At 40.4% G+C, this 27466-nt stretch overlaps 1 protein-coding gene across 2 annotated transcripts in view; it reads right to left on the bottom strand.

Annotated features, from left to right (window-relative positions):
- The window catches only part of CDK6 (cyclin dependent kinase 6), a 135655-nt gene that overhangs the window by 107405 nt on the left and 784 nt on the right, over positions 1–27466 (bottom strand). Inside the window, exons 1-2 of one of the 2 annotated variants that reach the window (XM_041408442.1) lie at positions 26763–27041; positions 25261–25747 (exon numbers count right to left, since the gene is read on the bottom strand). In XM_041408442.1, the coding sequence (XP_041264376.1) occupies positions 25261–25493 (233 nt within the window). In that variant the 5' untranslated portion in view covers positions 25494–25747; positions 26763–27041. Of the gene's footprint in view, positions 1–25260; positions 25748–26762; positions 27042–27466 lie in introns of those variants that run through there. The other variant, XM_041408441.1, reaches the window with a different exon arrangement.

The raw sequence follows: 27466 nt of genomic DNA, 5'->3' as shown, positions 1-27466 counted from the left end.
CAGGAGCTTATCAGCTACAAATCTCTGTCTCTGTTTTATATTAGGTGTTTAGTGCCTAGTGGATCCTCCTATAATCCAGCAGAATACCCGCCTTCCAACAAAAATACTTTGGCATTTTTTGCATGCAGAAAACCAGATGATGCTCCTTGTAGTCTCCATAGCTTCTTACAACACAAAATCTGACAAATGCATCCTCAGTTCACTTTCATTTTACAATATGAATACCTAATGCTTTTAAAGGAAAGACAGTTATTACTTTGAAAACTCTTGCATCTACTGAGTGGTAAATTGCAACTGATCCCAGAAAGTCCCTGAATGTTATTAGATTTGCTTTGATCTGATCTGATCTGAGATGATCTGAGAATTGCTATGAAGTTTCCCGCTCTCAAGTAGCAAGAACATTTTTTCCTGGGCAAACTGAGGTAACAGTGATGGAGATCAGGCCCATCAGCCCAAGACGCCTGCAAGAAATACAGAAAGACAGATCTGACTGTAAGACCTGAAAAAAATGTAGGACATAATTTCTCTTGGCTGTTGTCAAACAGATGAGTAGGTACATTTGGAAAATTAACTGGATCATAGTCAAAAGGAAGACCAAGAATTAGATACATGCTGCCAACTCGTCCAAGGGCTTACTGTTATTTCTACTGCAACAGGACTAAGCCAACATGAACACACATCCCTGTACGGTCACTCACAGCACTGAACAAAACCAGTCCTCGCATCCTAAAGATTTGTAATAACATGGATTTACTTTAATTTTCTTTGGAACAGTGTCTTCCTCGAAAGAGTTACTTCCTAGCCTACCCATAACAGAGGAAGAGAATTGGAGCCTTTGATTTATGTGTAGGAGAAATGCTTTAGAAGACTGTGGTTACATAAACAGTGGCATAATAATATGTTACGGTTTTAAGATTTCACAGGTCTGAGCAAATACACAGATGAAAAGAGCTTGGTGGCCTCAGCCTAACTCTGAAAGGTATTCATCTGCATGACAGAAAACCAGAACAGAACTTGTGCATTGACAGTGTTTATGTAAACACCACAAAATTGGGATATCAATACTATCACAGGTCATGACTGAGGTTTATTGACAAATAAGGGGAGGAGGACCTGAATAACTTCTGCTTTTACTTCCTTTGGCTCAGGTTAATCCTGGAAGTTAATGAGCACAGAAAATTTCTGCCTTTCATAACTGGAAGTATTGAAGAACAACAGTCGGTCATCCTTTTAGTCCAAATTTCAGCAGCAGCCTCAGATTCCTGTGTTCTCAAGAAGTCACTCAGCAGCAAGCCCGTTGTACACCCCAACTTTATAAACTAGGTACTCCCTAAAAAAAAGTTTTACCCCTACTTTCAGTATTAGCTACCTTTTCCTTTCTTGATTTTGATGTAAAAAAAAGATTGATGACAGAAACCAGTCTCTACTTGGAATCATAAATACCCAATGTATTGGAACAAAGGGGTCATCTTTCGGATGAAGAAGACAATAGCTGGGCAACTGGAATGGAACATGAGAACCAAGTCCCACGTAGCAAAACAGGAAATAGAGTTTCCCACTCTGAAACATGACAGAGTTCTTTCCCTCTGTTCAGGACATACTGCTTTGTCTCATTTTAATCAGCAATCACACACTTCTCCAGGCCTCTGAAAGCTGGCATTTCAGATGTAGAGTTTTCTTGCTCAAAGGAGCTTTAGTAAAACACCTTTATACAGGAAAAAAGTGCACATGCAGAGGAAGAGGACACTAAATTCAAAGTATTTAAATGGCATTTTTCCTGGGATAATATCTGTAGAACCACACAGTAATGCACGACCTAAGTTCCACCATTTTCAGAGGCATGTCCGGTTTTCAAGAGCTTCAAAATGTATTTGTAATTCCAGCTGTAGCTGTCCCAATGCGTATCAGTGCTTAAGGTATGGCTCCACAGCAGACTGCAATATAACAAAGACTCTGACTGCACCAACAGAACCACCTCAGTACTGGAAACACACAGCATGAGGGCACAGCACTGCCTGCAGCACAGCCAGCAGCCCACAGTCAGTTCCATCCAGCAACAAGTCAGATGCCCACAGCCAAACTTGATTAAATAATCTTGGGTATGTCTACAGTGCTCACGGCAACTTTATGTCTTAAATCCTTATTCTCTACTTTCTACTAGGTTCTTGGAGTTTGTGAACATTTCCCCTGCTTTGCGACCCTTCCAGCAAAGAGGAGCAGGATCACCTTTTGTGTCCAGGAGAAATCTCTTTCAGGCAAACAGCAGTAAAGGCAGAACTTAACATCAGGTAAAATCAATTAATTTATCTAGGACAAGTAGATGTTCTGTAGACAGATGTTTTCAACTCTGAAGTCACTCATTAATTATCTACTGTGCACAGAGCAGAAAGAGCTACTGCAGAGAAGCAACTGTACAGTGAAAGAAAGGCAGCAGAAAGTCCTGGTCTGGACACTCACTAGAGCAGAGCCCAGCCAACACTGTTGCTTACTGCCCACTCACCAGTGAGGCTTAAGGAAAGGAAGGGGGACATTAGGATGACAAGGCAATCGTTCATCCGCAAGCTGAGCTTTGTGCTGTAATTTTTTCCAGTCTCTCTCTCTTTCTGACTTGGAAAAATTATTTAACATGCTTAGCTGTATAAAAGAGGTTTTTGTTCTTTAAGTGTGCGTGAGGAAGAGAGACAGAGAAAGTGGCAGAGAGAAATAGATGCTCGTGAAAGCGAAGTAAATAGCACTGGCTAAAGTCCGATAGAGTGGGCTGACTGGGCAAGCGTTCAACGCTCAGTCCCGACTGCAGCCCTGACCTGCAACACCCCTGCTCTCCTGCACTGGGCCCCACTCAAGCAATGACGAGCTCTGGTGCCAGACTGAATGGTTTTGTGATGCAGACAAATGTCTGCTCCGATGAAACCACCAAAACCAGTTTTTATTTTCAACACAAACCAAGATTTGTGCCCAAAAAATGAAAAGGCTAAGGACGTTTTCTTAGTGTGCCACCGAAGCCACTAAAAGATGCAGTTGTTAAAAAGAGTTTTACTTCAAGGAAAAATAGGCCTGACAAGATATGCTCTGCACCTTTCTTTGTTTATAGCAGCATGCTGTCCATTTCAGCCCTCACACCATTCATTTCTCTTTCACCTTCTTTGCAGAGGGAGATTATCTTTAACAGACAAGAACCAGAAAAGGATCTCATAAGACTCCGTAATTCAAACTATATCCTGCCTTGCAGAACTCCTCTTCAGGACGTATCCTATAGTTCACCAGTGTTTAAAATGCTTAATTCCTCACCAGTCCACGAACAATCTCACTGCAACTGATTTTATCCAAACTGGCCACACACGGAGCCCGTGACAATATGGAGGGAAAATACCAGCTGGGTGGTGCCTGAACACGCCTGTGCGCTGCCCTACCAAACACTCTGTCCCAGGGCAGGCCAGTGACACGCCAAGTCACCCCCGAATCAGAAAAATAACATGGCCTGTTATGAAGACAGTCGTTGACAGATTGTTTAGGATCAGCAATAGCTGTCTGACCTATTCATAGTGCTCTCATGTGATCCTTCAACAAGCAAATGTACACTGCCTTTCCAAGTCATGTACACTGCTGCTATACAGTGCTGTGAGCTTCCAGCAAGCTTCCGTAAGCTTCCAGTTCAGAGTACAAATTAAAGATGCTCCCATTCATTGGCAGTGTGTTTGCATCTGTTGTTTTTTAGATTTTCTTTATAATACCTTCCTCAGGGAACAGCTGTATTCCTTTTTAGATTCCCTAATTTGCTCAACATGTAAGTAAAACTTATGCCTGAATCTTGATTTTGTTTAATTCAAATGAAAGGAGCCCAGATGTTATTCTGGACTTCCAGCTGTACATGGTGTAAGATGAGATACAACAAAATCCAGTCTTTACTGTAGCTCACAAACTGCTTGTTACAGACTCCACATTTCAGTTTATATTTTGAATTCGTTTTTGTGCCAGACCTACAGGATCTAAATCTACGAAGAACATCTCTCTTCTACGTTAAAGTTAAAACAACTCATCTTCAAAATTTATACTTTACAACAGTATAAATTATCATTCATTCTTCAGTGGCTTAATAATCTAATCTATGTACACATGAGATTTAATCATGATGCCAACATATCAAAAATAACAAAGTTAAAATAATAACCCTTCAGACCACAAAAAAATATTCATTGCAAAAAGTCAAATTTGAAGTACTGTTTGACACTCTGTACAATCTCATATAGTTTTTTAAAAGCTTGCAATATCACAGCATTTCCTGAGGTATTTAATTCAGCTTTTTAAAAGACTGTATAATTCCAATGCAAATTTGAGTGCAAACTCTTGCTTCTTATTGATTCATAGAGGAACCTAAGAATAACAAAGCAGCTACTGTAGAAGACTACAGAAGACGTCCCCTGTTTTGATGCTTATCATCAATCCAGGGGCTGCTGTTCCTGAAAGAGCTCCAGGTTACTCTACAGCCACAATTATTCTGGACGATGGTGGATGCACTGAAAACTCATGTGCTGTTTGAGCCCTAATTAACCACTCAGTATAGGCTAAGCCCTCGGGAATACAAGCAACCTGGAAAGAAGCAGCCTGACTGAGAGTAATTCTGAAGGGCCTAGCTGTCAGACACTGAAAAAGCAAGGTAAGGGGCCTTGCTAAAGGCTGCAAATATACCTGAGTGCTGATGATGTCGCTACCACTTCCCAGGACGGACCGGTAGCGGCAGCGCTTGAAAGGAGTCCAAAGCCATGATGTGATAGTGAAGAGCAGGGCAGACAGAGCAATAGATACAAAATATTTTGCTGTGGTTCTGTTACTGGGATCAAGTATTGCTGTAATTATCTGTGAGACACTGACACATTAAAGCCTTGTAAGAAAATACATTTCTATATTTCATAGGTAGAGTTGGGACCAAACAGTTTGTCCTTCTCAAAGAAGGATCAAGAGACGACTTTTAGAAGTGGAAAACTTCCAGAGTTTAACAATACCACGAATTTCATTGCTAAAGCAAAAGATCACAAAACAGAGGAAAAAAAAAGCCTTAGGAAAAACAAAAGGCCGAATTGGCTAAAGTTTGCAATATTATACATGCACAATGTAAATAAGCAGCACATATGTTAGTAAAAAGAGATGTTATTAAGAAAACAAAATTAATTATTTTAAATTATTTTAATTGTGTCACTCTAATGTATTCAGGGAATACTATTACTAAGGGATTCTACAGACCTTTTAATGTAACACACTATATATCCATATATTAAACAGAAAGCAATTAGCAGACAAAGGAGTAAACCAAAGTAAAATGGTTCACTCTCATGCTCATTTGTTTATATTTGGGTTTATCATTATATATCATTTCTTAAATAAAAAGTCATTGTCTCTCTAAACGACATTACAAAAAGAAAATCCTTGGTAAGAGAATGAAACCAACATCACTGGGAAATAGGGTGCAAACTTCTACCAATCTGTTTATTGCTATGACAGCATGGTCAGTTGACATGACAACACAAGCTTTGAGTAGTATCATATTAGATTTTTTTAGACCTGTCAGTAGAAGAATGCATTTTTGAAGCAAGAGTACCAGCGTGCAGAGTAAACCTGTCATAGATCTTGACCTTGCATGATCCACCAGCCCTGAACTACCGAAGAACTTCTGCTGCACTTATGCTGGGTGATCTTTAAGTATACACATCACCTAAAGCTTCATCTACCTTATCTGCCAGCTATCATTCCTTTTTCTTATACTCAGCCAGTCATCACTTGGATAGAGCAATGTAAACCCCTGTCTGCCATTTCAACCCCTATCTGATTTTTAGCCACGTAGTGAGAACTCTGCAACTTGAGGCCCAATATGCGTGGTCTCCTTTTGCACTTAACCATCCTTATCTGTACCACAATCTCTGCTTCATAACTTTTTAGTTACCCTTAAGTACTCAATCCATGAATATGGGCATTCATTTCTGAAAACTACGGTCATGATGTATTCTAAGGCATTCATCACAGTATTTGTTTGTCCTTAAATTCTGAAATGAATGAACTGTGAACTGTTGTTTTCCCAGTCTTAACCTGGGGGACTAGAAAACAGCAATAGATGTGAATAGTTATTGTTATCTTAAAAATGGAAACAGCAATGTAACACCAGATATTGAAACTGCATGAAAACAACTTTTAAAAAATGTCTACATCTGTTGAAAGAACCTGTTTATGGATTCACTAGAAGTGCTCAAAATTTCCTGAAAATGGATCAGACGTATCTGCCCACTTTCAATACAAGCAGTTAGGTGGTGAATGCAGTTGCCACATTCAGGAGTAACTCAAATGAAAATCCAAAAGGTGTCTTACACTTTGTGTGTTGTTTTCCACAAATTTGTCCTGCATGAGGTTGTATCACATAAAAACAGAAATGCAGTTCACAGTGCTTTTTGTATACGCATGGTAAGGAGAGTGATTTCCATCAGGCTTTGATGCCAAATGTATTCCCAGTAATACTCCTGTGTGCCATGACGCCAGCAGCACCATGAACTTCAGACAAAGGGAATTCTTCATTCACTTCAGCAAAACCTGGAAGGGAGCACAGTGAACTCAAGCAACCTTCCCAGTTGTACTGTACTGTGTCCTGTCACCACTACTTCACATGCTACGAATTACATCCCATCTGCCCAAAAGTAAACAGCACTCAGCTGATTTCCAAAAATCAAAATACAAACGCAATTGCTCACATGGGTAAGAAAAACAAACAGGATCTGGCCAGGTTTTGTGAGGAAGCCAGATCTACACACATAAACATTGCCCTTTTAAGTTGCAGATGCAACAGAAAAACAGTGGCAGAGTAATAGATAACGTTATGAGAAAACGTGAAGTGTGAGAGGATATTTATTCTAAAACTAAAGTATCAAAACTATGGGACTACAAAGTACTTAGATTCAGCAGAAGGCAGATTTAAGGCATGTAAGAAAACTATCAACTTCACTGAACATAGCAGTCTTTGGCTAGCCAGCATCAAACAGGTCAAACGCCATACACCTACACCACAGCCCTGCACAGCCTGTGAACACAAGTTCTCCTCTCAGCTTCCATGGAAGAGATACAACTCCTGCTATGGAGCTACTCAGCAACACGGGGTTACTTTGAACGGGTCATGTAGGTCTTTATTTATTTGGGAGAAAGGAGTAAGTTGACTGAATCACTCTGGGGAGGGTACTGTCTCTCCCTGCTTGCTATGGAAGATGCCTAAATGACTAACTTAGACAAGATACTTTAATTTAAATTAATTTAGAAGATATTATTACTTCCCAGAAAGATTGTAACTGATCAATTTTACTTGGTGGGAATGGAGATTCTGTTCAGTTCATTTCTGAAGTGGTTTTAAAATATTTCTTCCATTTAGAAGTTAAAAAAAAATGGGAGACAAGTCAAAAGAGAAAAAAAAAAAAAAAAGAAAAAGACACTAAAACCACCTCTGCCCTATTCACTCAACCCTCAAAGACCAGGATCAATCCTAAACAGCTCAACATACAAGAGCCTTTACCTAGACCTCATGAAGTTGGTACATTTATTTAACTGGCTTTGGCACAGATCCAGAATTTCCTTTAATGTGAAAGGGAATTTCACCTGTGACAAACTTGCAGGATTGAGTTTAATATTCATGTTCTGAAGAACAGAAACAAATGGGGCTAATAAACCTTCAATAGAATTTTACAAGATTCTTCTGGCTTAATAAATTTTGCTGGGGGCAATTGCTCTTAAACACTGGATACATAAAAAGGGATCCTTTTTTCCATTAGCATGCAAATTCCTTACATGTTCCATCAGAACTACATCTTGCAGGTGTTTTAGGAGTTAGACACCATTGTGGGCTTTTTCCCCGTTCGTGACCATTCAAATGTGGCCATGTGAGCTCCTTGTCTGTCTTGTCATTTCTTCTATGCAGCTTTTTTTTTTTTTTTTAATTAATTCATAGCACATGTAAAGTAAACCAAAAATATTTTTATAAGCTTCTCAGGTGCTGTCATCCTCCAGTTCTTAAGGCAGATGTCTGATACACGTTTCCTCCCTTTCTAGCCCGTTTACATGGCACTGTGAGCCAACCATTTAAAGATTAATGCACATGGAGTGAGTATTCTACAGGCTACACAGCTCTTTAAGTATTTCCTTTAAACTCTTGCACACATACGTAAAAGAAAACAAATTAAAGATTATTTAAAGAGTTTGGCGATGAAAATGAGGTGTTAGTAGCATTTTGAGCTGGCAATAAATTTTATTCAACTGTTTTATTACTACACTGCAAAGGCAACTATTTCTTTTGGGGTGTCTTTCAGCAGCATTTTAATGTATGGGTAGTTTTGAAATCAGCATTTTGTAAATTACGGTTTACGTCAGAGGTAAACACATGGCAAAACTGCTTTCTGATTGTTTTGCGTACATCATCTTTCACATTTCTGAAAGAAATGAGCAAACTGTAATAAATCTCACAAAACAAGGTCTGGTTCCTGGAGCGCTAAAACATTTTTACATGAAGGCAAATGAAAGCAAGGCCCATGTAGGCAGGTGGTGCCAGCAAAGCAGGGTGTGCTCTGTGATGCCCAGGCAGACCGTGTGGGTCCGGGCTGCGCTGAGGGGTGCCTGGGCACGGTGGGGATTGTGGCTGAGGCTGCGGGGCCAGCACGGCTAGCACGGCTTCGTGGCCGCCAGCCAGCTCACGGCATCAGTGGAGCTGGGAGGCATCTGCCTGGGAGTGAGGCAGGGCTGGCTCCCATCTGCCTGCAAATGCTGCAAGGACTTACAAAGCAGTGGACATGGATTACTTAAAATCATAGAGAAGTCAGTAAGAGCCTTAATTTGCCAGGAATTATCGCTTCAGGTCTGTCCTGCTCTTACTATTCCCTACACCAGGAACCATCTTTCTCACTTCAGAGTATAAATACCGACTGAGACAGAAATTGTTCTAACCCTTCCTAAGCCATATATGAATTGTTTTATTAATGTAATTATTTTAATTTCAAGAATGAGTCAAGAGACAATGAGGGCTGAAGGAGTTGCTCTTCATTATTTTCTATATTCCATCCCTAAACTCCACAATCACCCTGTTTAACTCTGTTGGGAGAAACAGCTCAAAAATACTGCAGTTGATGGTCTTAAGCCTTTGTAGAGTTGACTAAACAGGCAATGGTGCACACCATACAGGCCCCACAGAACCACCACAGTCTACTAAAGCCTTTTCTGTGGTCAGCCTGCCTATTCCAGTGACACACTACATTTTTTTCCTAATCTTCACCTTTTTCCCATCTAACAGAAACACTCCTCTTAGTTCTACTTTAGTGCTTCTCTTTATCTTCAACTTTAAAAAGCAATCAAAGAAAAGACAAATTGCCACAAATATGAAAAGTATGTAATCATACTGGGTATCATTAGAAAAGTACAATTTTTTATGTGAATCTTCAGGCTCACTGCACTACAGGTATTTAATTATGGTGTCACTGAACTACCAATTTTATCAATTGCTATGTCATGTAACTTCTGAACTTTTGTGTGAGTGAACAGTTAGCAGTGATACTAGCCTACAAAGATAATTTTTTTTTTCACTGACATGTCCAACACACAGTGGAATAGAAGGAGGCAGGAAATAAAGTAAGATTCTAAACTCAAGGACTAATTAAATTGAATAGATACAGGGAACACATTAAGGGAATGTATGACCTTAGATAGTAAAGATATGGCTCCATTAATTGCACGGAGAAAAAAGAAATCATAAAACTGTCACGATAAGTTAAGTGATTTAGGAACAAATGTCCCAAATTACAAAATAATCTATGTATTTAGGGTAATCAGTACATTTGGGAATCACTTGTTGTCCAAAGTCTCATAGACCCTCAATGACTTCTCAATGATTTTCAATTAATATCCTAAAGCCTAAATCACAATATAAGGTTGGAGGAAAATACTGAGACTAGCTGCCTGCATTAATAAGCACTCACACAAAAGACATTTACATCAAGAATGTGTAGATACTGCAGGCCACAAGATGCTTCCCACTCTTCAACAGCAAATGAAGAGCCAGGAGAGATCCAGCCCTGGAGCTTTTCCTTATAGCGCACTTTAGTTTGAGAGCCCTTCCACCACCCCAGGTCCCTGAAGCCGTAGGATATTCATGAAATAAAACTCCTAAGTTATTCCAGGAAGCTGACCTCTACCATTTTACACAGGATATTAAATAGACCCCAGCTGTCTCCACTTAGAAGTTACTCAGTTCACATGTTTTATAAAGGTCCATTCAGCTGCTTTCTGAGTTATCGCAGAATTGAAGTGACTTTCTGTGAAGAAAAACAAACTATCCAGAGATTTCCCTTACCTGCTTTTCATGCAGGCATATCTCGGTTTTCAAACATCACAACCAGCATCTAGAAGCTCTAATATAAGAATCTGTGTCTCGATTATGAAAATATTTGACTGACAAACATCTGTCTCATGTCCACTGGAAGAAACATACAAAGTAAAGCTTTATTTCTTGCTAAATGCAGGTAGACACAGCAGTCTTCATTTCTATGGATGCCCCTGTATGCAAGCACTTATGGTGTATGACTACGGATCTAAACACAGTTCACACAATTTCACCACAGAAGGCAGAGAAGTGACATGGATTTAGATCTGTCAAAGCAAAAGAACGTTTCTTCAGGCTTGTGAAAATACCAGTGATCAAGATATTAGAAAAGCCATGATAATCCATGTCCATTCAGAAAATTTTAGTTTTGTTTCAAGAACTCAACAGACTTTTCAAAAAAAGCCCCCATTTAAAAGCTGAAAAATGTTATTGCAATATTTTTGTATAAAGGATGCGCTCTGGGATGACTGAGTTCTCAAACTGAGTGACTAATGCTGATAAGGGATGGCAATTTCATGCTTGAAAGAAAGATTAAAGTCACCTTGAATTTTGCAAGATCTGAAAACTTTTAAAAAGTATTAAAGGAGATACATAATCACATCATCTAAATATTCTCTAAACACCTTAAAAATAAGTATTTGTACTGCGAACAAGAGGAGAAAAAAGTAGTCTATTAAACAAAACTAGTTGTGCTGCTTTTAAACATTGACATTCTTTGTTCAGTTGCCTGCTGTCCAGGTGAGGTTAAGCCAATAGATGCCAAAAGATGCCTGGGGTCTTTGCCACTGACATCAGGATTTATATTTACTCTTTCCAGAACACATTAAATAAAATGTACTATTTTATTATACTAAAAGTGAGATGGCATTTCAGTACCATGTTCCAATTTTCAATGTCATGCAACTTTTTAAAAACCATTAGCTTTTGGGATGGCTTTTTCCCTGACTTGCCCTTATCCCTTTTCCATTTTTTTCTAAACTTTAAAAAAGAAAACTGTTCACACATTTTTAAAGCACAGGCACTAAATGTCTAACAATCCTAATTCATGTTACAAAATAATAATTCTCACGTTAAATGGAGTCAAATCTTGACATTTTCATGGTTTTCCTTTTCCACATATACCCACATGTGTAATATGCATATCCAAACAGCTTAATAGAGTAGATTGTTTACTTTACTACTACTATATTGTCTTAGTAGACCCACAATAAACAAAACTGTTTTCAAGCCTGTTATGTCAAATTATAAAACAGACACTTCACATAAAAAATCATGGAGCAGAATCTTTTAGCAGTATTGATTGACTGACTTTAATTTTGAAAGCTATTACTGAGCAATGTGAACTGACATGTTTTGAGTTTATGGAAAAACAGAAATTCCCCCAAAATTATTCAAAGAGATAAAGGTATAAGCACCCCTACTTTACAAAAACTCAAGTCTTGGATAATTCAGACTGGAATTTAAGTTAGACACCAGAGTTTTCCAACTATTTGCAACTGTACAATCGTGCAATTTGCCCAAAATTAAACTGAGGCAATGAAACTATGCGCAGCACCAAAATTTTTTCAATAGTGACATAATAAACCCACTTAGTGGCAAATCCTGTATGAGATCAGTATGGCAGACTGAAGGGTGATGACAAAATGAGAAACCACAACTGAGAAAGCTTTGAAAGGTGCCTTAAACTACTTGTAGACCGCATGAACAGCCATCTCCAACACTCATCATCAGTTACTTTGTCTCTTGTAAAACATTAATGATTTTTAACCAAAATGGCTTCTGCTGGAGCTTAAAATTGGGTACAGGGTAAGCAGGCAATGCCCATTCATCCCAGGTACTATCAGCTTCCTTTAGCACTTTAATGCCAAACACAAAATAGAAGCAGACTGTCTGAAGCCAGTAGATTTCACAGAGACCCACACTCTCCTATTACAGGAAGTGCAAAAATATTGCCAAGTGATAAAAAAGTGCTTTGTACAAGTTCTTACCAACAATCCATGTACAACAGACTTTGGTTAAAAAAAAATTTCAGCTATAATACTCATTTCATCTTCCATCTAAATTCTGGTAGTCCAAGTACCCTCTTATTTCTATACTAACTTTTTGTTCCCCTACACCCAAAATAATTTCCTATTTGATTTTGTGACATCTATTATTCACTGTACAAACTTCCACTTTTCACCTTCAAACTTTACTGACTGGCTTTAATCTCATTGAGATTGAGCAAGCTCCAGTTGGGTGGCCACTCTACATTAGAATCATAAACTGGTTTGGGATGGAAGGGACCTTAAGGATCATCTACTTCCAATCCCCCTACCATGCACCCTTCACTAGACCAGGTTGCTCAGCTCCATCCAGTCTGCCCTTGAACACTTCCATGGATAGGGCACCCACCACTTTTCTGGGCAACCTGCTGAGTGAGTCACCTACCCTCACAGTAAAGAAATCTCTCCTATTATCTAATCTAAACCCATCCTCTTTTAGTTTGAAGCCAGTCCCTCTTGTTCTGTTACTACAAGCCCTTGTGAAAAGTCCCCCTCTTTCATTTCTGTAGGCTCCCTTCAGGTACTGGGAGGACACAAGTAGATCATCCCAAAGCCTTCTTTTTCCTAGCCTGAACAAACACAAATCTCTTAGCATTCTCCCACAGGAGAGCTGTTCCACCCTTCTAACCATCTCAGTGGCCCTGCTGTGGACTTCCTCCAACAGGTCCACATCCTTCCTGAGCTGTGGACCCTGAAGCTGGATGCAGGGCTCCAGGTGGGGTCTCTCTCCCCTGAGCAGAGCAGAGGGCAGAATCCCCTCCCTAGCCCTGATGTCCACACTGCTTTGGATGCAGCCCAGGACACTTCTGGGCTGTGAGGGCACATGGATGGGTCATGTCCAGCCTTTCATTGAGCAGCACCCCCAGGTTCTTCTCCAAAGGGGTGCCCTCAATCCCTTCATCCCCCACCCTGTGTTGATACTGGGGGTTGCCCTGACCCACTTACTTGATCTTGTTAAACCTCACGAGACTCCTGTGGGCCCACTTCTCAAGCTCATCCACCTGGGCTCCCTCTAGAATCAAAATGAGCATTTCCAGAGAGCACTTCATTGTACTCCATCGTGGGCACCAAGGGTGAGTAGGATGAATTATTCTCCTAAAGCACATGCCCACTCTGCACTCACTATATGACTAAGATGGAATACACTTTTAATATTCCAATAAATAGAGTGTCTAATCACAATTATCTCACATCCCTATCTTGTTACGCATGGCTGTGTGTACCTTTTGTGAATCCACCAAGATACACTGGAGCATAGCCATAAAAAGTGTGAAGAAAGTCTGTTGCCTCCCTCAGACATCGCCCATTCCTCCAGAGAATTTAAGAATCCAAGACCCTTAAACTGTCCTGCTGTATCTAGCACCCAGGAGGAGGATATAGATCAAAACAGCAGCCAGGATTTCAGTGACTGGAGAGAGCATGGATGTCAGGGAATGGTGTATTACCTGAGTGACAAAAACTGTGCTGCTGTAACTCTCTATTTAAGTACCCCCCATTTCAAATCTAAGACTTTTCATATCATTCCTCTTGACTGCTGAATTTTTGATTACTTCTTGTTTCTTAATCCCTGTATTCTAAAGCCTATTGTTACTTTGGGAACCATCCCTTTTCCAGAAAATGTCAGACTTAATTATTGTGGCCACTATGACTGTGTGTCTTAACTATTAAAATTTCTGAAATCAGCTACTGAAAGTGACTTCAGGCTATGCAGAGAGTGATCTCTCTTTTTTGTACTCCAGGAAGAGCTACTTCATTGATTGTATCTCTAAGTTTTGTCTTTAAATCTTGTCTACTTGTCTTTAAACTTTGTCTGCTATGAACAGTGGTTAAATTGTGCTCTATGAGTATTTTCATGAACTTACTTTACTTTACAGCTTCTTCTAGAATCACAGGCTCAATATCCTTTCACCGATGTACAGGACAGCAAAAGATTATTTGCTTTTCACGACTTAAGCTTTGTTTCTGCAGGATAGTCTTGTTCACTCTCAGCTCTGGGTTACTGGTAACCCAAGCAGTCTTTGAACTGTACTTTCTTACAGACATCACAATATCCTTTTGATTTGGGATATTCCAACATACTTTAAGTTCTTCTAAGAAAACTCCCTCATCACTGTCATCCACCTGTCTGCCATTTAGCTATATCCACAAATACCTTTTATTTTTAGTCAAACATATTACCTGTCTCTTCTGTCCAAATCCTAACTGTTCTTGTACTGCCATGATCCTCAGTTCCAGTCTCACTGCTGTATTTTTTCACTTATGTACAAATATTTGCTTCTGAAATAACTGACATCTCTAAAAGATGTTTTAATCTGACCAAATAAAATTATTTTATTACTTTTAAGTAATAAAAGTTCTTGAGTTCTTAAGAATAAAGCCAATATGAATAATAAGCAACAGAGAATTGAGAAATGCCAGGTAATGTTTGTTTTTTTTTTTAAACGATGCTACAAACATCAAGGCAGTAGGATGAATGGGATTCTATGCAGTGAGGAGACACAGGTGCTCAGGTCTGCAGAAGTGTTAACTTGTCTGGGCTCTGCCTTAAGTTTAATGAGACACATCATTCTAATTTTCTGACCATAGTTATTGATTCCAACCTGTCTGGATATGGGTATTACTGCTCTGATTAAAACTTGTTGCTCAGCGTTTCATAAAAACCAGAGATAAACAGTGAGGCAACAAATTGATTAAAGATGTCTGCGAGGAAACCACAAAGATCAGTGGGTAGGCCTATCTCCATTAACAATCTAGAAGGTTATCTAAGGATAAACAACACACTAATTAAAGTGCAGATGTTGCCTAATCTCTATGTCATAAAGTTCACAAATACAAAGTATACTGATAGATAAAGTCGGCAAAACGAGATTCACTTTATAATCTACTTCCTAGCACAGAGAAGGAATACAGGTCATTGACTTTCACTGTCCTGAAAGAACCTGGAAATCAGTAATAAAGGTTCTAGAGCTGTGTTAGTGAGTAGCATTAGACATAAACTTCAGTGCTGTACAGCAAAGCCTCTAACTGTAGCTCTAGAAGCATTTGCACCAGAAGCATTTGCCCTTGAAGAAAGGAGATGGACACTGCACTGCAGTCACTGTATCTGTGATGCAACCTGGAGTTTGAGAGATAACGCTGTACAAGATGCTTAGGCGACAGCAGAAGCAGAAATAGAGTATTTCAGAGGATACATACTGAGTTAGAGAGGAATTATTTGTGGCGCAAAAAGGGAGCGTAAGTAGGAGTGTAACAGAAATGCTAAATCTACTTCAGTGAAAAACCTAATGAACTGTTATACCCCAGTTTGGTGAACTCAATAGCTGGAGCATCTAAACTCTAAATGGTGAACTCTCAAACATGCATGCTTGATGGGACACCTCTGCACAGTCTGCCTGTGCTAATGCATTTCTGTTCATCTTAACATTAGGACTTTATGATCTGAACAACTAAAGCTGTTTGAGTCAGTGTTGCTCTTTCAACTCCCCAGCAGAAACTCAAGCCCTAAATTTGCAACTTGATTCTTGGATTAGCTGGAAGATGTGTATGCGATTCTGCCATTATCAGCAAGTTTTAGGCTGATGATGTAGATGAACAGCTAACTGCATATTGCTTTTCGGAACATACTGCAAGAAGATGCAGAAACTCTTCCTTCAGCTCTAATCCTCTGGTTGAAATATTGCATGATGATACACTATCACAAAGGCAGGGCACTTAAAGATTAGAACTGTAATTTCTAGAGAACAGCAGCTAACTACAATTTATTGAAGGTTTGTCGTTTATTATGAGACATATTTATGTTCTGGACAGCCATGAGAGTTTTTGTAGGAAAATTATGTGATCATCAGTGAGGGAAACTAAAAAGCAAAAATCATACAGAATACATAGTACTGTGAATCTTAAGTATCTAATTTGATCTTTAAAATGCAACATAAAAAACCACTCCAATATATTTATACGATGAGGGAAGGAGTAGAAAATCAAAACTCCACAAAAAAAAGTGTGACTCTTACTGAGATTTACTAAAACTGATTCAATTTTAACTTGGATATAATGTATCTATGAGAATCCCACCATATTTCTATTTATATGTTGGATTTTATTACAACTTTATTCAAAACACTCTTGCTAGGCATGTTTTAAATATGTTGTAAATGTAAGATTTTCATATCCTATGTATGTTTTTAGTATCATGGTGTTTTTAAAAAATGTATGATTCTGTATTTCCGTGCATTAAATATTTCCAATATTTTTTTGGTAGAAAAGGAATTCAATTCCTTGTCACAATGAGGGAAAGTTAAATGTGACATTCAGTGGCTTCACAGCCCTCCCTTTTCATTGGGAAAGAGCAGAGTATGCAAGGTCCTCTAAGGTTGTTTCACTTCAGCAGTAGCTGTGTACCCAAACGAGTCCTCCCCCAAACATCTAAGCACAGTCAGTACATTCCCAACTCCTACAGCCAAGTTAAAGTGAAAACGGTCTTAGTTCAGTAATGATTGAGGTGGTTTGCTCTAATCAAATTAAACCAGCCAAATGGTCTTTTCAAAGGTAACTGTCTACTCTGCAGCTGTATGCAAAATACCACATCAAATGTGGAAAAAAAAAAGTGATAGAATTCTATCCTTACAGTAGAGCCCTGGCTCCACAGATGAAGAGAAACAAAAGCACCAGTGCAGCTAGGAATTACGATCACAGAAAGCGCCCAGAAATATGCTAACTTAAGAAACAGTGAACAAAGTACTGAAATTTCCAGTTTATAATTAATTGATTTCAGGGAAAAGGGAGTTTTCTGGCATTGTTAAACAGCAATTTATCACACTGACCACACTTCAAACAGATATTAAAAGACTAGCCAAGTTTCACATAAAAGAGAGAGAAATAAAAATCACACAGGCTTTTCCACTGTATTTCTCACTTCATTTCTCTGTTTCTATCAAAATATGTAATATTCTGCACTGACTAATGTTGCAAAAGTCTAAACTCAATAGGTTTCACTTAAACTCAGTATGATTCATCCTAGAACTGAGTTTTCAATCATTAAATGCGGGAAATTCCTGTAAAGATGAACTCATGTCTGAGTTAAGTTTTTTATTTTCTTTTATTAAGGGAAGATCAGTCACCTGTTAATGACAATCCAGAGTAATAAGCAGTCAGTGTTGGTATGAACACTTTTAAAACATTACAGAACTTTCTGCTAAGCTCACAGATTGTTTGCTAGGTATGCCATGGGAAACCCACCCACAACTCTACCAATACCAGCAAATTGGCACACCTGTATTGAGGTGTGAGAAACATTCACCTCATCCTAAAATTACGTGAGATACTTCAGAGAATAGAAACCCATCTTCTTCTGAAACTCTAAAAAGACATCTAAAGCATCATATGAAAGAGCTTCTTACTACTCATATAAAACATTTTTTATGCTGCCTAAAGAAAACACAACTGTGTGGCTAGAAAGTTAAGGTCTGATTTTAAAGGGATTATTTAGGAGACTGTTTCCTTTTTTTCTAATGATGGGACACATTTTCAAAGGTAAAGGGTAAATAAATAAATATATAAATCAATACAAAAAATTTGGATGCAATGAGGTATTTTGAAAATATTTCAGAAATCAACAGTCACATTTCCATTCTTTGACAATCATCTCATCAAAAGCTTCCCAAACGGCAAATGCCAAAGGACATGTTGGAAAAAAACACTCCTTGGAAAATTCTGAAGAGGTTTATTTATTAAATACAAATATTCTTTAGAGTTTAAAGGTATACCTGTTAAATAATCGTGCCTGCATAATTAGAAGTATTTTTCAGATTGTAAGAAGATATGAAGAACAGGTATAAGTGGAGAAATCTTCTCTCTTTTAAAAGAAAAAAACACAGCTTAATTATATATGTATATGGGTACACTTACCTTCTGATGATTTGTTAGATCATTAAGAATCAATCTGTTCAGCAATACTGGAAAATAACTAGATTTCATACCAAGCAAACAAAATCCTCTATATACACAAGTTTTGGAATGAACTGCAACCTCTATTGTATTTACTGTTACAAAACTTCATAGAATAATTTTTAAACTTCAGAACTCAATTACATCACCTAAGAATTATTAGAATGACAAATAATCACTCTTGATGTCAAATTCATGCTACTACTCTAAATTAAAGTAAGGCTTTAATTTAATACATGAATAAGAATCAGTATCTGTGATTCGTATTCTGATGTATATTGTCTCTGAACTCTATCCAGCAAGACGTTTTAAAATTCAGTGCATTCTTAGCATCATAGCTATTTCTATTTGATAACGCACTTAGACCTGTGCTAAGCTTCAAACAATAGCTTAAATCCCACCAAGCCCACCTGGGTGACTTGGTCAGTGCTTTGCTAAGTCACAGACACCAGGTCCAACCTGCTCTCTTAAACCCTGGGATAGCAAGCAAGTTTTCTTCTCCCTGATCTGTTCCAAACTTCAGCCAGAAATGAGTACCATGAAGCAAACTGGAAAGGCCCAATGAATCTACCCTGGCCTTTGTCTGTAAGTGTGGACTATCCTCTCTCCTGCCATCTAAACCTTTTGAAGGCTCAGTTTTGAATCCTGGACCCCACTCCATTCCCTGGAAATCACAGCAATGGTTGTGGTGGAAGAAGTTAGTTTTCACTTCCAGGCAGGGCCCAGCAAGGCTAAAACTCTTCAAGAAGAGCACAAACAACCATCCACAGATTTAAAGGAGGAAGGGAGCAGTGGGCATAATATAAAATGACTAACATTTACTCATACAAAGACTGGAAACGTGTTTTTTGTAAAAAACTTAGATTTAGAATGAGATAAAATACTTTTTTAAAATGGTCTTGTACTCATTCCAGAAACTGAATTTCCTAAGGCTCAGAAGTCCATTCCATACTCAACCCTTCCTTCCTGACATGGACTTATCTTGTCCTGTTTCTGCCAGATCATGTATTAAAACTAAATCATTGCATCCATAACTAACAAACAATTCATATGATTGGCAAGAATACCCTCGTCTTCCCTGTACATGTTCATTCTGTGTACTGTAAGGTTGCAAGCAGATGATGACAGGCCAGCATTCATGTCCACTCTCTGCCCAATGTCCTCTGACAACAAATTTCTCCAAGACCTACGTACCCTGTTCAGTGGCAACCACATGATTTCCCTTTGCCCTCCAGCCATCAGAGAAGCCAGTATTTCCAGCCCCTTCCTCCCCAAGACCTTTGCAGTGTCCCTCACAGTGGCCAGTCAGTACAGGGATGATCTCCCTTGCCTTCTGACCAAAACTGCTCTCCAGCCTGCAAATGCCTTTCCCTTGCCAAGGCACTTCCCCTCATCACATCTGCCTTGAAGACGATCCTGTTTGTGTGAGACTAAAACTGACTCTGAAGCTCATTCAGTTTTTCCTTCCCATTACTCATCCACCATTTCTACCTCAGCTGAGATTCATCTGCCACACAAATACTTGGCAAGTTTCAAGTTCAGTTTCTTCTGCTCCACTCCATCTCTGCATCTTATTTTACTCCTTCTGTGCGCAAGACAGTCTTTCTAACTAGCAATGCAAAGACCACCATTTCTTTGTCTCTAGGGGCTTGCCAGATGTCATATAGAGTGATGCTACACAAAAATAAATTGTATCACACAACACAGCACACTGCTGATGTGCAAGAATGACCTCACAGACTAGAAGTTTAACATTAGCTTGGCAGAAAAAAGAAGGAAGGAAGCAGAATTCACTAGAGACAAACACCCCCTAAAATAGAAATGTTTCACTTGACAGGATGGAACATCTCAGTGATTTTGAGAAGATCGTCCTTTCAACTTATTAACAGTACATAATGAAGCCAGAAGCCAACATCAGCATCACCAAAAATTAGAAAGAGAAATAAAATTAGCCTTTTGAATTTTTTTTCCCTCTGTATGTTTGCCCACAATTTTAGTTTAAAAAACAGAAAAAAGCAAAACAAATACATGTTCAAATTGTCTTGCAAAAGGTTAACTAGGTATTGATGATCTGCTACTGATATGTTCTGAATGCTCTACCAGGTCAGACAGGGAACTTCAAGACACTTATAAAAATACCTTCTAAGTACAAGGAAATTTTAAGCCCCAAGCCATTTATACACTTCTGGGACCTCTGAGCAAGGTCAAGCAAGTGCTGGTCTTTATGTCAGCATACGCAGGGATGGGGAGTGACGTGTGTGCCAGCCTCCCTCCCCAGCACTCAGGTGGCCTTGCCAAGGCAATCAGCTGAGGGGCTCCACCAAGCACTCAAGTGCAAACCAAGAGACAACAGCATGGACCACGGGACTGCAAAAGCAGGGAAAAAGCAGCATGACATGACTGCTGTACTACAGAGAGCAGTTTACAGTGCCATTTATAGTTCAATGGATATAAAATAACATAAAAACTTGAACATGGCATAATTGCGCAAATAATCATAATGACTGCGTTTCCCCCCAATGACTTGTACACAAAAAAGAATGAGGAATAGATTCAAGCTTCCAGCTAGGTGGATCGTTCTGTTGAACCTAAGTCAATTAGCTGGGGCACATATTCTGCAAAGAGAGACTCAAGACTTTTAATTCTTACATGGTTATGATCACTTTGAATGGCAAGATCTCTGACACTTACCTTTGAAATAACAACCCAAACTAGACTAAATTTTAATGGGTCATATTCAACATAATTTCAGCTATTTAAAAATTGAATAGCTATTAAACCATGAAAATACTGAAGAAGTTGTATTTATAAAAGAAAAGTTATGAGACAGGAAGTAAAAATATACAGCTTTGCATTTCTGTTCAATTTGCTTATGGCTTAATGCTATTAAAAACAAGAATGACAAGAATTACAGTAGTCTGCCTTGCATATCACCTTCCCAGAGTGCAAATTCACAGTTTGATGATGATTAAGATATGGGGGAAATTATTCATCTGATTACCAGCAGGAGAGAGATAAAATGAATGCGAGATACAGCTGAATTTAGCATTATAATCACAAGAAGAATTTTTACAGATATCTTGCAGCAGGGTTTTACACACAGGAATTTCCTGAATCTAATATGTCATTTATTCCTGGCAAAGTCTGCTCTTTATCGACATGTATTTCATTTCTTCCAACTAGAACAGCACTAAGCTATATAACTGCTGGACCAACATTTGCCAGACTTACCTACTGTATATATTAAAGTTTTATTCAAGCATTACATCTGAAAGGTGAGCTAGAGGAGTACCTTGATCATCCTACCAGCTACCAGGGACTTTTCCAAGCTCACAACATAGCCATTTTAAGATTGATTTACAGTAAGCTTTACTCTTGAAGATTCTATTTTTAACTTTGTTTTGTGAAAATAAATAGAATAGAGTGAGGTGTCCTGTCAGAGAGGAGCTCTATAAAAAGGGTAAATGTGAACAGGAAAGGATTTTAAGCACATAGCAATTATTTTAACTGCCTTTTCCCCATACCTTTCTATACACCATTCTTAACAGTCTTAAAAAATTTTAGATCAGTCCTGCTTACTTCCATTACAGTACAGAGATTTTCACTACCATCACTGTTCTGGTGAAAATTATGTTTCCCTTTGATGCTTTTCTTGCACTTGGAACAAAGCAACACAAAACAAAGCTCTCATAATTAGCAAGCAGCATAGAAAGGTAGCATGGAAAAATATGATGAATATTATGTTTAAAATTATTCTGTGCCATTTAGACATTTCTCCCTTATGGAGAAAATTCTCTTCCAACCCTAGTGCCAAGCACTGGAAACCAGTTTTGGCTCTAACTTTCTCAGAGGAAGCGATTCTACAACTGTTAAGACAAACCGGGGCTGCAGGAGCACTGCTAGTCCTGAATCCTGTTCTACGACCAGCAAAGCCATGGAGCCCTACCTATGCCTGCAAAGTACTGGGTCTTTCCTTACCAAACGGTTCTCCACATTCAGCTCCACTTCATGGCAACAGAGAAGTGCTGGGCTGCTGAGATCCCTACTGCACACTCTGGAGAAGGCCAGAGGTACCATCTGAGTTGAAAATGACACTCAGCCTAAGTTCATGTGGCCTGTGACCTCTGCTGTCAGCTGATGCCAGAGTACCACAGCAGACCACAGGGCCTGTGCAGCTCATCTGTACAAAGTCTGCCTGAATCTTGACTCACTGAACGGCTGCTGGTTTGCATTGAGCAACTCATGGATCACACATGCCACTACTCAGAGGTAACAGATACAACACAGAATCTGCAGTTCCAGCATAGTTCTCTCAGGCTAGTTGCTTGTAATATTCACAAAAAAACTAGAGGTCCTCTCAAAATCAAAAATATTTGGTTTAAAATATTTGTGCTGTTATCACAGTGCTGTGAAAACAATGTACATTTTAATCCAGTATGCAGACAATGCATTTGGAATTGTTTTTATTTATTAGCCTGGCCATGATATCAGAATGCATGCCCAAAGAATTAAAATATTTTGAGCATATGTTTAGTAAGTAAGTACAGTTAGATCAGCTGCTTAAAATTGCAGAGCTTCTTTAATAGTATTTCCTTTTCTGAATATATTTACATAATACAAAAATAGATGTTTAATTTCAATAAATTGCAAACTCTTCTACCATATTTTGTAACAGAACTGGGCCATTTAAATGTTTTCAAATAATTTTTCCATTTGAAAGTTATGATTCTGGTCTCTCCAGAGGGCTCCTATTTTGCCCTACAGGTTAAAAATATGGACAAAGAACATGAGTAATAAAATGTGAGGAACAGTATTCCTCACATTTTAGAAGAGGTAATGATTGAAATTGCTTATCTTCTGCCTTTTTGTGGAAAAAGGTGCACAACCAATGTCCCAGGCACCCTGATACATTACCAACCAGCCCCTTGTGTCTGAAATGCTGCTTATGGCAAAAGGTACAGGCTTCACAACACCACTATGAGGACCTGAAACACACTTTCACAGATTTTTATATTGAAATTACATTCTCACATTGCTGGTTGAAATACCCACTGCTTTGCAGAGAATTAGTTTTCATTCAAGCTTGTAAAAATAATTGAAGCTTCAATGTATTTATGCAATGCTCTGTTGAGATTCAACTGCACTTAGATCAAGCAAAAGAAGCCTGCAGTTGCATAGTCAGTTCATCAAATAGCTCTTTGGAAAACAAGAACTCATTTAGCTGCATGCGAGTTTAGAAAGCTCTTAAAAAGATCTTTTACATCATATGGAAAGATGTTAATGGTAGAAAAACTCTTAAGTATTATGTTCAATTATTCCTAAACAAAATTTAGCTTTCAAATATATAAATGTCTAAACCTGGACAACTAAATCCTCATTTTCTCCCATAAATTGATGGGCTGCATTTCAAAGATTTTGACAAATCCCAATTATTCCTCTACTGCCAAGGACGAACTTTGTGCGCGCTCCTCTAAACCAAGTCACTTGATTCAGTGATCAAACATAGGATGCCCACTTTTGAAGTATACTGACTAAACCTTTGGCATTACTAGGTGCCAGCCAAAATAATAGTTATTAACTGATTTGTGGATTTGCTTGATGAGCAGTGGAAGTGTGGGTTGCAGCCTGTATGTGACCCATTGCTCACTAAAGTGAGACCAATGACATGCACTCCATGATCAGCATTTCAGAATACACACACTTTGCCTATTCAGTTTTGACATAAAGGAGACTGTCACATTACACTGCCTAGAAATGAACAAAAGTGAATTCATCTCTAGTGATTTACTTTTGTAACTTAAATATTATTCTCTGTCTCATCTTTCCTCTTATGCCTAATAAACACCCCCTGATCTCAGACCCTGCAAAAAAGCATGATTACATCATGCAAGGTATTTTGAAATTCACCTGTGAGTTCAGAGTATCTATTTCTCTAAGACTGAAAGAGTCTTGGTGTTAGTGAAGCACAAAAATGTTTCCCTTTTGCTGTGTAATATGCACGTAAGTAACACAAAGAATGGAAATACTCTTGCTAATACAGCACCACCAGCAAGATGCTGACCAGTTTCAATGTGATATCTGCAAAGTGAAACTTACTTCTTGAAGTTCATAATTTTAATAAAAGATGCTGAATGTTTCTAGCTACAGAAAAATGTAAGAGGTTACGGTGGGGCTAGCTTTATCATTGAGAGCACAGGCCATTTATCCAGGATTTATGCTACTGACACAACAGGAAGGACATCCTGGGGCCACTGCCACCATTTTGCGAGCAAGGTCTGACACCCGTACTTTTGCCCTCTTGGTGGCAGAATCAGCTGCTCGTGGTGAAAATTAGTACCAAACAGTACTCAACCCTAAGGCTGCTTGAAAAGCTTGAAGTCTTAAGCTGTTGCTTCTCGTTAACACCATAATCTATAGCTCTCTATAAAAGCATCTAAAAAGGCAGAATGCACGTTTCACTACTACTCTCATTCTTGCCATTTCTGTAATGAACAGAGCTGGTAAAAATCAGCTGCAGCTGGCAGTACTAGCAGGTCAGACAAAACCAAGAAGAGGTTGGTTTTTTTTTTCATTTTCTGTCATGCCTGAGGAAATAGTATATATATGGCTCCTTGCCCATCCATTCCAACACACACCTATGCCTCTGGAGATGGGTGTTTGTGTGTGTGGGAGGCAATGCACAGGGATGAGGTGAGGTCTGGCAGGCTGCACCATGGCCTGCTGAAACCTCAAACCACATTTCATGCACACAGTTTAGTGCTCACTTCAGCCACAAACCCAAACTAGTGTCCATTCCATTTATGCCCCCCAAACTCTTGCTCACCCAACTCACGTACTAAACCCAGGACCTCACTGACCAGGACAGTGGTCCCACTTCCTCACCTGACCACGTTGGGGTGTTCGAACGTCTCCAGGTGCCTCAAAACTGCCACCTCTCGGATGGTGGACAGCGGCATGCCCTCCTCGCTGGTCTGCACCCGCACCCGCTTCAGCGCAACAAAGCGACCTCCGTTCTTCAAGTCTCGGGCTTTGAACACCTTCCCGTAGGCTCCTTCCCCAATCTCAGCCACACATTCATACTGCTGGTCAGCCAGGTTTGTGCTGTCCTTATCCATGCTGGCACCAGTCCTCTTCCTCCTCTCCAAGTGCCTCGAGGTGGCTCGCAGTCTCACTTACTTTCTGAAAACCAGTACTTTGCTGGGATGCAGACGGGCCACGCACTTGGTACCTCCGCCAGAGAGGCAGTGGGAAGCTTTTGCCCTCCTGTTCTTGCTCCTTTTCTGTACTGGCCACAATGCGCCTCCGCTTTTGGCCACCAGGAATTATCATACAGTCTTTGGGAGCATTGCCTGTGTAAAGCCAAACAAATCTGGAGGACAAACCAAGCAAAAAGTGAGTTTAGTTTAGTTTACTTCATGACTTTGCATTGTTCAAAACCTGCTAAAATTAAGCTAATACAGATATGCAAAGCAAAATCATGGTGGAAAGGCAGATGCGAACCAGGAGGGTGACATATGTATCAAGGTCCCCGAGTGGCTGATACACTACAAAGTTATCACGGTCTGCGCAGAAGGCTAGGTAGGCTTTCGGCTACACGGCAACAGCATCCTGAGGGGTTTTACTGAGAATGGGCTAAAGATGATGACCCTGTGACACATGGGTGATGGGGATGGCAGAGCTAACTTAGCATGTGTGAGAGGAAATGCACCTCCAAGAACTTATGTCAGGATTTCAGGACTCAGTTTTCTTCTTTTAACATGGTGGAGTCCTGGATATGTATTTTGCTATATTACTGTCGCTTGCTAGTAAATAATAGCATTTGGAGGTTTCTGCCTTGCTCTGCTCTCTCCTGTGCTAAGCCCTTCATGAACAGATCATGAATACATCGCAAGAAACAAAGTGCCTGTGGAGAGGCGAAATACATACATACTTAGATGGCCATGATATGCTATGAAGCACTGTGTGCTTTAGTAGATTCAGAAATATGCACTTTAGCAAATTTACTAACAAGCAAGAGTACTGGCTGTGGATATGCTACATGTGTCACTGGCAGCTCTTTGCAAAGCAGCATGGTCAAAGACGTCTTCAGGAACAGCATGCTCTGCTGCAGAGTGCATGAGGCTGGAGAGCAGAAGCACTTTTGCATCCAGTTTCATCCACTTTCTGCAGCACTGGCAAACCCTCTCCCCTCACAAAGCTCCGTATCAATTCTTCCCTTTCCCTTGACCCTTTTTAATACAGCGATACAGTGACCCCCCCGGATTGTAGCCCTCTCCTACACCACATTTTTACCGCGCTAGGATGAATGACTCCCAGATAGGTGAGTCGGGGATCTCTTAAGGAGAATTCAAACACAAAGCGCGAGGGCTATTCTGCACACTTACGCTGATTTTACACCTTAGCTGGAGATGAAAAGCGCAATCTGAAGGAAACCTGTGCCCACTGCTCAACACTTCTCCTCGGCTGCAGCCGGAGGCGGCTCCCTGCCTCGCCGGATTCAGTTCCCAGCACAGCTGCCACCGCACCGCATCGCCCCAGCCACCGGGCAGCCCTGCGTCCCCCGCCTGCAGCATCACTGGGCGACACCAAGCGCTGGCCGCCGTGGGGGGCCACCCCGAGCCCGGTGCGCGGGGTACCCCTGGCCGAGCCCGGTGTGCGGGGGGACCCCTGGCCCAGCCCGGTGTGCGGCAACCCCTGTCCCGGCCCGGTGTGCGGGAACCCCTGCCCGCCCCGAGCCCCCTCCGCGGCCGCCCGCGCCCCTCCGCGGGCGCCCCGCAGGCGGCGGGGGGTGGCGGCGGGGGACACGCGGGGAGCCGCGTCCCCGCGCTTCCTCTCAGCGGACGGGGCGGGGAGGGGGGCCCGGCTCCGCTGCTCGGCAGGACGCAGAGGGGACCCCCCCGGCGGCTCCCCCTGAGGGCACCCCTTCCCCCGCGGGCCCCTCCGCGCCCCCGCACGGACCCCGAGGCGGTTGCGGCGGCACGGCGGGGCGCGCTGCCCCGGCCCGGCCGCCGAAGGGACGCGTCCGCGGTGCCGCCCGCGGGGAGGGGGGGGGAGCGGTGTGGGCTCCCGGGCGGGGCGGGGAGGGGAG

The sequence above is a fragment of the Onychostruthus taczanowskii genome, unplaced genomic scaffold, assembly GCF_017590055.1.
Source record: "Onychostruthus taczanowskii isolate IOZ18803 unplaced genomic scaffold, ASM1759005v1 scaffold3, whole genome shotgun sequence".
NCBI lineage: Eukaryota > Metazoa > Chordata > Aves > Passeriformes > Passeridae > Onychostruthus > Onychostruthus taczanowskii.
The sequence above is the reverse complement of the archived record's forward strand: the minus strand, read 5'-3'. Positions and strand labels throughout refer to the sequence as shown.